Source organism: Gallus gallus, chromosome 8 (genome assembly GCF_016699485.2).
Source record: "Gallus gallus isolate bGalGal1 chromosome 8, bGalGal1.mat.broiler.GRCg7b, whole genome shotgun sequence".
NCBI lineage: Eukaryota > Metazoa > Chordata > Aves > Galliformes > Phasianidae > Gallus > Gallus gallus.
Window position 1 is genome coordinate 3,488,912 of NC_052539.1, and position 12,825 is coordinate 3,501,736.

The 12,825-nt window shown below is 44.2% G+C and overlaps 2 protein-coding genes across 5 annotated transcripts in view; one reads left to right on the plus strand and one right to left on the minus strand.

The window, feature by feature from the left end:
• The window catches only part of CDC73 (cell division cycle 73), a 94,409-nt gene extending 84,477 nt beyond the window's left edge, over nt 1–9,932 (minus strand). Inside the window, exons 1-7 of the mRNA NM_001031265.2 lie at nt 9,760–9,932; nt 5,194–5,299; nt 4,712–4,781; nt 3,714–3,776; nt 3,572–3,624; nt 2,564–2,652; nt 119–335 (exon numbers count right to left, since the gene is read on the minus strand). Of these exons, the coding sequence (NP_001026436.1) occupies nt 119–335; nt 2,564–2,652; nt 3,572–3,624; nt 3,714–3,776; nt 4,712–4,781; nt 5,194–5,299; nt 9,760–9,890 (729 nt within the window). The 5' untranslated portion in view covers nt 9,891–9,932. The remainder of the gene's footprint in view (nt 1–118; nt 336–2,563; nt 2,653–3,571; nt 3,625–3,713; nt 3,777–4,711; nt 4,782–5,193; nt 5,300–9,759) is intronic.
• Nucleotides 9,933–10,266: 334 nt separating this feature from the next.
• GLRX2 (glutaredoxin 2) lies at nt 10,267–12,763 on the plus strand. Of its 4 annotated transcripts, none has more exons than XM_004943130.5 (4): nt 10,267–10,629; nt 10,740–10,809; nt 11,329–11,505; nt 12,103–12,763. In XM_004943130.5, the coding sequence occupies exons 2-4, from the start codon at nt 10,747–10,749 to the stop codon at nt 12,232–12,234; spliced, it is 372 nt and encodes a 123-aa protein (XP_004943187.1). In that variant the 5' UTR covers nt 10,267–10,629; nt 10,740–10,746; the 3' UTR covers nt 12,235–12,763. The 4 variants fall into 4 exon arrangements, with proteins under 4 accessions (XP_004943187.1, XP_046800952.1, XP_046800953.1 ...); XM_046944996.1 differs by having other exon boundaries at nt 10,267–10,593; XM_046944997.1 differs by having other exon boundaries at nt 10,267–10,370.
• Nucleotides 12,764–12,825: the final 62 nt, after the last annotated feature.

Here is a 12,825-nt window from a genome sequence, read left to right on the forward strand (position 1 = left end):
CTAGAACACTAAGCATAATTGTCCCAGTCATCTATAGTTAACAGACTAGAGATACAGAAAAGAGAAAATGCAGTTTGTCATCTGGATCATAATAATAGTTTGGTATCTACATCATTACCTTGCCTGTGCTTTGTAAGATTGTAGTTCTTGTCCTCCATACTCTCTCCCTGCTGACAATATCTCTGGTTACATCCACTTCAGCATCAACAAAACTTCTCTGTTTAAGAGCAGTTATGTCATCATCCAGATCTGTTTTGATAGTGGATCTTTTCTTTGCCATGATTTTTGCTTTGATAGCAGCAATTTTTTCCACTGACATGGCTTCTGACAAGGACCTAAATGAGCAAAAATAGCAGAAGAGACTGAGTAACAGCACAAACAATTCTTCTGAAAGAATTTGTGAAAGAGTAATTTCCTGCTGCTTTAAGTTTATGGCCATGCCATAAGAAGTCACCTCACGTATACTTGAAGATTATACAAGCCTGCAACAACATTTTGGGCATTAGAATCATTTTTTTCCTGACAAAAAGATTCCATCCAGGTATTAGCACAAAAAAGCCATCATAGTATCTTAACTGCTACACGCAGAAATAAAAACTGCAAATGTAAAGCATCAGGACCATTTATAACGTCACTTGAATTTCAACTCCAAACTTCTTACAGTGAATTATACTCCTGTGTGTAGTCAGTCATTCCCTGGCTGCTCTGAGACTTGCAAAGCATTACACCAAGTTTTGGTTGAAGCTCTGTTACGCCGACTTGAGCTCTCAGAAGTTTGATGTTACCTTTACAGAGCACGTAGGCCAAACAAACAACAGATGGTAGTAACTTTGTCTACGCTAAACTCTACGTGAGGAAGTTCAGCTCAATCCAATATCTTTATCTGTTTGCTTTTAATTGTGAACACAGTAGGATTTGGTTGCCAAACGGTGAACCCTACTGTTTTCCAGGTAAGCTGTAGAACAAAAAGCACTGAATTGCACAATCTGAACCACATTTATCTGATTCAGTTGTGCATGGTTTTTTTGAGATCACATTGCTTCACAACCAGTATTTACTGTATTAAATTTTCTACCTCCTTATATGACTAAGCTACTGGACAAGGAACCTTTCTGTATTGCTGCAACAGTGACAAGCACACAGTCCAAGCTAATGGCCTGTGAACGTCACTTGCACTTTTAAATGGACAATTCTTTGCATTCAATATTAAGCCTCCATAAATATAGAGCACGAAGTAACTATGAACAGTATTCAGTAATCCTCACTGCAGCATTGTTTCATACTCTAAATCAAAGACGTGACACATTCCTGCTAGCATCCACATTATCACCTTATACAAAACAACATACGTAGTTATACCCTTTGATTCTTAGGCTCTCTTTTTGAGTCAGATACAACAATAAAATTTATATTTTCTCCCCTCCCATCCCCCCACAGTTACCTTTTAGGTATACCTATAGAAGACATAGGGATGACAAAGTTGCTGTTCTTAAGAGTGATTATCTCTCACTTGGCTACATTAGCTGTAGCAAGTCTAACTGGTAAATTTAATCCTGGCAAAGGATAAACACAGTCATAGTTTTGTTTAAGCTCAAGAAATAAATTTCTCAAGAAAGCAGTTAGTCTATCAAGTGAAATTAGTGATCTGCAAAATCCAACTCTGATGAAGTACAATGTTAATGCGCATTCATGTGCCTCCTACAAGTAAGGTGTGACTCACATTTTGCATTCTGAAAGCTGACAAACACAAAAAACGTAACAACTGCACTTACATCAAAGTTTCAGAATTTAGATATTGGAACATGAGCTACTAGAGCCTCGTACCTCTAAGTTTTACTACCTACTAAGCCCTAAAATCTTAGCATTAACAAGGTCTTGCAACAATTTCATTTTCCCTCTGCCTGGCTTGGGAAATACGTGATTTAAGACAAAAACAGTGGTCATTCTCTACAAAATTCTGGATAGATACAACTGAAAAAAAAAAAAGGCAACAGGCAAATTTTTAATCACTTGAGTACGGATTACTACTTATGGCAATGACAGTACTTTGTCCTCTGGTAGCCTACTGTCTCTTCAGTAGAAACAAACCCATCTCTGCAGGGACCCAAACAGAGGCCCTGTTAATCTGGTACACACTCCTGCAATGTTTTCCTCCTCAGCACAAGACTTTTTTTTTTTTTTAATTTGAAATACAGAGAGTTCTTAAGACTTCCTTTGCAGTTCTCCTCGTTGTTTTGGACTCCTTAAATAAATACCATGGCAGAAGAAAGCATACCTGGTGCAGTTGGAGAGGGAGACAGGTAACAGGAGGTAACTGTTCTGAATACAAACCAAGGTATCTCATGCCATGACATCTGAACTTCCACCCAAGAACAGGAGTATTATTACCAGGCATGAAGTTCTGCCTCCTCAAGATATAATTTTTGATTACAGCATCTAAAAGGAGCGGTGCAGGCTCCCACTGAGAGTAGCTGGACAAAATGAAAACCATATGTCTCAAGTAATACACTTGTTAGCAGCCCTTTATTTAAGCACTATCCATAGAAAAATCAAGTATTCCTACCTGATCTGCTCTGTTTGCACGATACCTTCTTTATGTCCTTCCAACCGAGCTGCCAGCCGCTCTTTGTCAAGGCGCACACACTCTTCATCCTGGTAGTAACAGTAATGCTTAATTTTTGTGTATTCTCTTCAGTAAAGCAAAACTAGAATTCAAACTACTCAGAATACTTTAAAAAAATTAGGAAGGTCTATCTTTATTTCCAAGCATAACTTACTCTAGTATTCATTTTACAAACAACATGTCATCTCAGAGCAATCATGTGCTTGCATGTCAGTAAAAATGCCTGAAGTTCTTACATATTTTTATGCAGATGCTGTTAAGCACACAATTATTTTCAATAATTCTTACTCTAAGAAGAAATGTAAAGCCTTAACACTCAGGAAGTACATGCAGCCAGAAATAGATTAACTCAGAATTAGAATAAATCAGAGAGGAGACAACTGGATGAACATAATTTAAAAATAATTGATAAAAACAAAGTCTTTAAAATCAGGCAGAATTAAGTAATAGTGTGTGTAATACCCAGACACATTGCTCTTGTGAAAATACATCATTAATTACCCAAGACAAAGCTTCAGAAAATAGTAAATCATGGGGACAGCAGTTACATCTGCTATAAAGAAACTAAAACAGCAGATAAACAAGTAAACATTGATAAGACTGGCTTTTAAGTTATAACAGCAAGTCGCAAATAGCAGTAATTACTCATAAAGTAGCACATAGACGCCAATCACATGGCTCCTAGCAAGCAGATCATAATGCAACTGGTACTTATAGACACAAGGTCAAGCTTCACCCTTACACACTATAACATATACCCAGTAACTAAAATTCCAAGTTGAACCCAGAGGCTGAAACTTGTAAGTTCTAACTCCTTCCAGTTCTTGCACACGCTAACAGAAGTAACACACGCACCCAGAGGACAGGCAGTCCAGCTGAACTGCTTAAATTACTATCATTTACACTCCTTTCCCCCAGATTTGTTTTGGAAACAGCTAATCTCATTACCTCTATTCTTGGCTTCTTTGCTTCCGCTAATATTTCATCTGCTGCTCTTTTAACTACAAGAAAAACAGGATATTAAAAATGCAATATTGTAGAAGACTTCTGTAAAACGAGCTCTGAGGCTACTTAATTGGTTCAACTGTACCTTGAGTGGAACGTTGAAGACCAATTTCAAGTGGAGCACTTCTGTCTATACTTGATGACGTTGCTGAAATCAAAAAACATTTCATTTAAGTACAAAAGATTTGCTAAATTATTTCAGCATAAAAGGATAAAGGACAGCATGATAAACCTCAACAGTGGAAATCCTAACTGGAGAAGTTGGTCAAACACTGGAACCAGAGATGTTCAGAACCTGACTCCACATGAAGTTAAGATCAGATCATTCAGGGTCATTTGGCTCTTCTTCAAAAAGGAGATCGAACCACATGACTCTTGTAGTCCCTTCCAACATAAAACTGTCAGCAACTCTATGACGTGTATATACGGTACCAAAGAAAACAATTGCAAAAATAGTTACTGTATAACCTGCAATTAAGAACTACTGGTTCATCTAATTTTTTAAGACAGACATCCTAGGGGCCCCTCTAAAACATAAAAAAGGCTTACTGCTCTTATTACAGAAATTACCTCATTACAACAAACAGAAGATCATCTATGGAACAGAATGACTTGACAAACTAGGTCATATTTATCTTCCTCTAGTCACAGTAAAACCTCTTCTCTCTGATTATTGGCAACTGAAATTTTAACATGATTAAATACCACAACAATCTTCCAGACTGAAAAAGCAGTGATTTGATACGTTTCATTATGCTGAAGTTTTTACCCCACACACTTATTGCATTAAAACCAATGTGAAACTACCAAAAGTTTCCCACAGTCTAGAGAGATTACAAACACTGAGCATTCTAACACAACTACCAGCCAAAGGATGTTAACTATGCAAAGTAACTGTCTAAACATGATTATAGGAACGCAGCTCCCATCCATGCATCATAAAAACAGTTAAGTTCAGAACAAAATGGGGGAGAAAAAAAAGAAAACCTCATTTGGTTAGCACAATCTGACCACACTCAGTTAAGTGACAAACTGACCGTGATTTATCCCATAAATATGCATTCAATAGAATTCCTCACTCACATGTTTCCCCATTTAGGTATGCAAGCAAGTCTTTCCTATCAGGTCTTCTTACCACAGGAATGTTTTCAGTCTGAAAGGAGAGCAGACTCAACATTAGACAGTTGTTTCCTCACAGTGTCTTGATGAAGATTTCTCCCTTTTACTGAACATCATTCATTCACACAAAGACAAGTACACATAACCTGCACCACAAGAAAGCATAACTATTGAGGGGAAAAATACAATTGCTATCCAGAGGATGCCCAGCTACACAAAATGAAGTGTCATTTGCTGTAAAATAAAGGACAGTCCTTTTCTTCCTTCATTTTAAAACTGCAAATAAACAGTATTTTTTAAATATACCCACACTTGGTTGCATGGTTTTTTCCCCCTTTCCCAGGGAAATTCAGACCATTAAAGACTACAGTCATTCTCTGAAAATAACCGTGCAAACTTTACTGCAGACAAACAGGACAACATGAAGTTCAGCATCATCTACTTACTGCAGCACGACGGACATAAACAGGATGCGAAAGGTGCACATTATTGAGGAGGAACAAGATAGAATCCAAAGTGTAGTATTCCCTGGGCTGACCTTCCTTCCCTGTCCTGTGAAGTCAAGAAACAAAGACTTTAACATTTAACCCCCCCAAAAGTCCTCTCTCCTTTCCACGTAACAGTATTACTGCTTGCTTTTTGAACTGTCAGCAGGCTGTTTCCTGATCACGTTAACAAACATTGGTAACAGATATGTGTCCTTACAGCCAACTTACTGAATGCATTATAAAAACTGTCCAAAATAAGAGCCAGATAGGTTGTACAGCATACAGGCAAAGCTTCAAGAGCCATAAGAAGATACTCTTTTCTGTCTCAAACATACTTATTCTTCCGATTATCAAAGGAACAGTCTACTTTATCTGGGATATGCAGAAGAATGCATTTGAACTGCAAAGGAACAAAGTAACATTGCATGCTCTTCAGGTAGCACAGAGCTGGAAGGGTGACGTGAACCTCACAGTAATGCCTGTGAAAACAAACAGACCTTTACAAACAGAGAGAAAAACAATTCAAAATACTGTGAGAATGAGTAGAATAAAGGATCTTTTTATCACTGTTCCTTCCAAACACTTAGCCTGCATACGTGCGTGGCAGAGGGGAGGGCTGGATTTCGTTGCAAGCACAAGGAAAGGGCTGAGACTCAGTAGCATGCAACTGCTGGAAAACCAAAAGCTGGCTGAACACCTACAGCCCACAGAACTGGGTTACTCAGCAAGGAACTGTTTGGCTGTTATTGTTTCACTGTTATCTCTGATCAGGTGGCATATGAACTTATTCAGAGCACTGCTAGAAGTGAAAGCTTCCTCCACACAGGCTCGGCTCTGAAGTGCAGTCTGTGTCGTGTGCCACAGTTGTTCATTTTAAATTGGAGCAACATTTCAGGTTCTCTCTTTTCAGAGCAAGTTATTTTCCTCTGATGCGCATCACAGCCTCTGAGCACTCTACAGGAAGCCCAGCTGTCCACCTATTGAAGTTCTTATTTGCACTATTTAGCAGCGAACGGCATTATTTGGAAGACAAACACTGAGTGGTTATCTATTAATTTAAGAAGCTGGTATGACAAAGCCAAAGGCATTGCCTGGGCTCAGCAGTGCACAGCTGCTGCCCCACCACTCGCAAGGAAACCCCGGGTTCATCACAGCTGTTGAGGGCGTCCTGTTAGGAGGGCAGTCGTAAAGGCACAGTGTCAGAACGGACAAGCAGGCGTACAGCAAGGAGAGAACAGAAGTCACAAATGGCATTTTCGCATCACATTGTGATCCTTTCAGATTTCCCACACAGAGAACCTGCTCACTGAACAGAGCTGAGAGCTCGCTGATCTGAATATAGCTTACTTCACTCAATTAACCAGCATCAAAATAGCTAAAGAAATTAATAATCCTTCTATCCCTTATTACTAATGATACCTATTATTTCAGGAAGAAAAAAATACCTTAAGTTTCAGATCTCATCAGTCCAGCACTACTATTTTGATTTGCATATTTAAAAAAAAAATACAAGCCTCAATCTCTTAATATCCATTAAACTCCAGCTTAAAAACTGAAGAAAAGTATTTATGCAATGCAAAAGAGAACGTTTCACCTGGTTGGTTTTAACAGCACAAATGTATTTCTAGTTCGTGCATTCACACTGAATCTCTGATAGGTTGATAGGTGATAGGACAAGGGGGAATGGTTTTAAACTGGGGCAGGAGAGGTTTAGGTTGGATATTAGGAGGAAGTTTTTCACCCAGAGGGTGGTGATGCACTGAACAGGCTGCCCAAGGAGGCTGTGGATGCCCCATCCCTGGAGGCATTCAAGGCCAGGCTGGATGTGGCTCTGGGCAGCCTGGTCTGCTGGTTGGGGACCCTGCACATAGCAGGGGGTTGGAACTCAATGATCATTATGGTCCTTTTCAACCCAGGCCATTCTATGATTCTCTGGGTAAGAGGAGTCCACTCATCTTTTAACTGTTCTACTTCTTCTTGTGTGTTTGAAAGCATGAATGTTTCTGAGGGCCTCTGTCCTATCCGTGACAGAAAGTGATAATCCTCAGTACCACAAGACTAGACATGCAGAGCACCATCCAAACTATAAGAGCCACAGCCAACAGCTCACTGTTTAAAAACTTGTCAGCTGTGCATATAATCCCTCTGATGGGTAAACAAGGCAGCTAAAGTGCTCAGTTAGACTGATTCCTGCTTTTGGTTTTGAAACTCATTCTATATTCACCCTTATGCAGCCAGGAGTCAAGCATCAGATCAAACACACAAAACACCACCTTCTGCCCCACGCCTTCAGAAGTATTCGGTTATGTTCTGCAGATTCAATCTGGGAACTAACCTGGATTAAAAAATGAACTTCTGCATGATTTTCAGGTTGCTTTTCAACCGGCTCCGCTCCTCAGAGCCACGCACTGCTGGCAGCCCCTGAGGGTGGGCAGCGCAGGGCAGCTCAGCACGCCCAGCAGCACCGCTGGCTCCTGCCAGCTCCGTGCTCAGGGAGCGAGTGTTAAATGTCTGCTGGGACTACTTCTAATTCTAGAAGGGACAGAATGCCACCGCTGCTACTCAGACTTGGATTACCCTCTCCTGACTGCAGGAGATTGTAGAGATGCAATTACAGCAACCAGGCCGTGGACACCTAAGATGGAAGTCATATTTGCCTCGTGAAAGATTAAGCTACTAACAACTGCAAGCATAGCTTGGGCCCTCCCAGGTGATCAAGGATATTAGTGGTTTTGAATCTGAGAAGTTCCTGAAGATGTTCCTCGTATGACCCTGAAATTACATAAATTAACAGCTCTTAAAGTATGATCTCAAAGCTACTGAGCACGGCTTGTAGAACTGGTTTCGTTTTTACACCTTTGCTTTAAGGACTAAAAGGTCCACAGTGGTTCACAAGACGTGCTATGCATCAGTAGCAGGCTGATTCCATCACAAGTTCAGATGCCATCTTCTTGGGTGTGAACCACAATCTACTAAAACCAAAAAGAGATATCTCTAAAATCTATCACAAGATGAGGAAATACACAGCTGTTATGAAGCTACTGCTCCTGTTCAGCTACACGTACCCTCTGCTCACCCACAGTCCTTCCTCAACCATATAGGTAGGACCACCTTAACGTGTAAAATAATGTTTCTCTGTCCAGATGCTGCCTTCTTGTCTGTTGGTAATAAACTGTGTCCCCAAATCAAGTTCTCCTAAGCAGCAGTAGTTTGGTTTGCGTATCAGCTTCTGTGCTCCCCACAGAACAGGGATGAAAGTTGTCTGTCCAGTTAGCCTTTACCCCTTACTGCTCAGAAAGGCAACCTGCAGCAAGGAAAACACCCTGAGTGCCCACAGTTACTCAGCAGGACAGGACGAGGACTTGTCAAGGACTCCAAAGCTCAGCTGGCTTATGCAGATGTTTCTCTTCCTCGCCAGGAAGATCCCAGCATCTCCCTTGCAGCCAGGAAGTGCAACTAAACCCCAAACAAGCTTCTGAGAGCTTGAAACAGATAAGGAGACAGTACAGTTCTAGCTCTATACTGAGAGCAAAGTAAAGCCCGTTTAAACAAATTCACCTGTATGTGAACTACCCAACGGAACAGTTTCAGTTTCCTTTCTCTCTTGAAGTACACATCAGGGCACAACAACAACATGGATATCCTTATCGTAACGCCAAGGCCAGAAACAAACCCTGCTCTCGGGCTGAGTGACCAGGGGTTGCCTTGAGAAACCTTTCAGCTCCCCTGCTTCTCTATCATGTTTCCAAGCACTCTTTTGGATCAGTACTCAAAGTGCCCTCTATTTAACAACAAGCATTACTTTGCCCTGGTTTTAAAGGTTTTGTTTGACGAGACCCGTTGGATACCTCCCAGCGTGGATGTTAAATTATATCGCCGCTTAATGGAGAAGAAAGGGGAAGTAACCTCGTGCATTGTAAACAGTGCAATCAAACCAGCAAGCTCAACAGGTACGAGAGCTCTGTTTCTCCTCGCGATGCCCTATGTGTGTAGCATCGGTCACTCAGCGGGCACAGGGCACGTCTGCACAGGGCACGGCGCCGAGCCCGGGACGCGGCCCCACCCGCAGGCGGCCGAGGGGCACCCAGAGCTCGCAGGGGAGCGCCGGGCAGCCCGGCCTGGTGCTCGGTGACTTCCCTGCCGAGGGACGGAGCTCCAGGAAAACTGAAGCCATCGGGGCGTGCCGACACACGGAGGACGCGGCACGGATTTCTGATAACGAACGGGGGGCCAAACGCCGCGAGCCGCCCCTCGCACCGCGCCGTGTGAGACCCTCCGGCCCCCGGGGCTGCCAGCCGCACGCCGAGCCCGGACCCCCTCCGGCGGCACGCAGCGCTGCCCGCGGCCCTGCCCGGCCAGGCCCCGCCGCCCGCTGGCTGCAGGAGGCCGAGGGCGGCCTTTCCCCGCCGTGCGCCGCGCTCCGCCGCCGCCTCCCGCAACTTCGGGCCAACTTCTGCCCGGCTCCCGGTCCGCCCCGTCCCCGCCACGGCGGCCGCCCGCCGCCCCGCCGGCCCCGGCGCTCACCCCCAGATGACATAGTTGGTCTTGACGTTCTTCGGCCAGGAGAACTCGCCGAAGATCACCTCGTCGCCCTTCACCACGATCTCCTTCTTCTGCGTGTTATACTGCCGCAGCACGCTCAGCACGTCCGCCATCTTCGCCCCAAGCCGCCGGCCGCCGCCGCTCCGCTCCGGCCCGGCCCCTCCTCCAGCCGAGGAAGGACCCCGCCGCCGGCCGCCAGGCCCCGGGCTGCCCGCCCCGAACGCCTGAGCGCAGCCGCCCCGCTGGGCCCGGGAAGCCGAGGTGCGAAAGGCCTTACCGCCGTTCAGTGAAACGAAGGTGAGCGCGTGAGCGCGGGCTCCAATGACGCTTTGTAACCGGCTTAAGAATCTAACAGCGTCGCGGCCGCCCCGCCCCCCTCACGGCGGCTGCCTGAGGGACGGCGGGCACAGGCAGAGCGCCGGGCAGCCGCGCGTCCCGAGGGGCGGTGCTGAGCGGAGGAGGGGCCTGAGGGCAGCACCGCCCCTTCCTGCCGGCAGCCATGTTCCTGAAGAGGGCGCTGCAGCTGCGGGGCCGGTGGGTCGGGGTCTGTGAGGAGGGGGCGTCCCGTAGCCGGGCGGCGGCGGAACGGGCCGGTGGGCGGGGGCGTCCCTGAGGGAGGGTGTAGGCCGCGGAGCCGGGCAGGTTGGGTGGGTGGAGCTGGGCGCAGGCTGGGTCACGTTTAAGGCCTGCGTGTATGTTGCCATTGAAAAAGAAGTGAAGCGTTTCTCTTGGGAAGGAAACCGTCCTGGGGGTGCTTACAGCCTGCAGTACCAGGATCTTCATCTTCCCGCCTGCGTGTAGGGACCGCGCTGCGGGGTAAGGCGTGTAGGAACTGCCGTGAGCGCGGGCTGTGTAAGCTTACACCTCATGGAGGAATCACATTTAAGGGAAATGGTGTGAAGCCAGCCTTTGAATGGGGACCTACAGAACGTGCCATGTGTTAAACTTGAATTTCTCTTCAGTTTTAGAATGGGAAACAGGCTGCCTGCCTCTGTCACGCTGTCTGATGCTGCTGCTGTGAATCAGATACAGGTAACACGGGATTCATTTGCTGATCTGCGTTTCTGAAACCCGTGGTTGATTCCGGGCTTCTTCTGAGTCAGGCTGAGAAATGATAGAGTGGTTTGGGTTGGAAGGGACCTTTAAGACCATCGAGTTCCAACCCCCTGCTATAGGCAGGGCAGCCTCCCTCTAGAGCAGGCTGCTCACAGCCCCATCCAGCCTGGCCTGGAATGCTTCCAGGGAGGGGCTGCCGTAAGTAGCTCTGCACATCAAACGTGCTTCTTGATGATAGTAACATTGGTATTAAGTCATGCAATTATCCCCAGAGCTGGAAGCTGATCTTCCTATGCTGTATCCTTTACGTGACTTTTTAAAGACTTCTGGTCAAACTCAGTACTGCTTGCAGCGTTGGGGATTAAACCTTGTAAAGTGACCCCTACCAAGTGTTTGTTGCTGTAACAGCAGATCGATCCCTGCTTGTTTTCATGACTGTTGGATACTGTTAAAATACACCAACTTACTAACTTTTAGGTTCTTTTGAATGTACAGGAGATCATCTCAGACAACTGCGTGGTGATTTTCTCTAAAACAACATGCTTCTACTGCAGAATGGCAAAAAAGCTTTTTGAGGGTTTGAATGTAAATTACACAGCTGTAGAACTGGATGTGAATAAAAACGGAAGCCAGATCCAAGACATTCTTGAACAGATGACGGGTGGCAGAACAGTAAGTGTATTTATTTGCAAGTCATGAGGCAATTACAAACTTACACTGCACGTTTTCCCTATGGGTTACAGCCAGCTCAAGGTCTTAATTTTTGGTGGGCCAAGTGAATTGGGGATACAAGCTCCTAAATTAAAACCATGAACTGCAAGAGAGTTCTGTACTCGGTCTTCCTCTTTAGACCTCAGAGGTGTTCTTTTCTGTAATGCCACCATGATGATTTAAATGTCAAACTGTTTTTAGCTGCACGTTTACTCCATTGTGTTTAACTCTTACGTTTTTTAATGTCTTCATGTTATGTAGCCTTGCCTGACTCAACTTCTAGAAACATATTACGATTTTCCACACAGGGACTTAATCCTCATTTTTAGAGGGACATGTGAACAAAGTCTTCAATTTCTGTAAACACAAGTTATGCAATAATACTGAAACATGAATTTGGATATTAAGAACATAAATATTTTGCATGTATATATTCACACACATACACTCACAATGAGACTGTAGTTTGTAGCACGTAGAAAAGTACTTGCATGTGTATGGAGTTTGCTTGGATTTCTTTATTTCAAGTAATGAATGCAAATGTCACATTCTTGACAGGTGCCAAGAGTGTTTGTTAATGGGTCTTTTGTTGGAGGTGCTACTGATACTCAAAGACTTCATGAAGAAGGCAAGCTGCTCCCATTAGTTCATCAGTGTCAAGTGAAAACAAAATCCGGAGCTACTATTTAGCCTCACTTTGTTGTCTTTTATATAAAATGGGTAAAAATGCAGACAAGGTAAAAAATCACCGAGATGTACTGCACGAGCTGGAGTTAAGCAGCTTCAAGCTGTGCTTTTTTGCATCTCAAGTAATTCTCTGCCCCAGACTCCATGAAACTGACAAAGCTGTCTTCATACCTCAGCTTTACCACAACAGCAGTTAACATTATGTATCTCTTGGAACCACAAGTCTAAGCTAATCATGTTATTTTTATTGCTCTTGCATCCTCATATTATGCTTAATGCTATGAACTGTACAGGAGTTAAAGGTTTAAAGAATCCTGGTGCTTTGGTGTTTTTTTTGTTCTCTGCAAATTAGTTTTGTTTCTGGTTACTGTTACATTACGTGGTCAGTACAGTGGCTCTGTGGGAGCCAGAAAGGAATTGTGAAGCAACAGATGTGACGTTGCTCTGTGTCAAACTTCACGAGTTCTGCTATTTCTCCACTACTTGTGCTCATTCAGGTGCTTCTGCCTCCTATTAAAAAGCAGTGCCTACACTTATGCTTGTTTTGTGTTTTCTTAATAGTATCGAAACTCCATTTTGTGCAAATTCCATTGT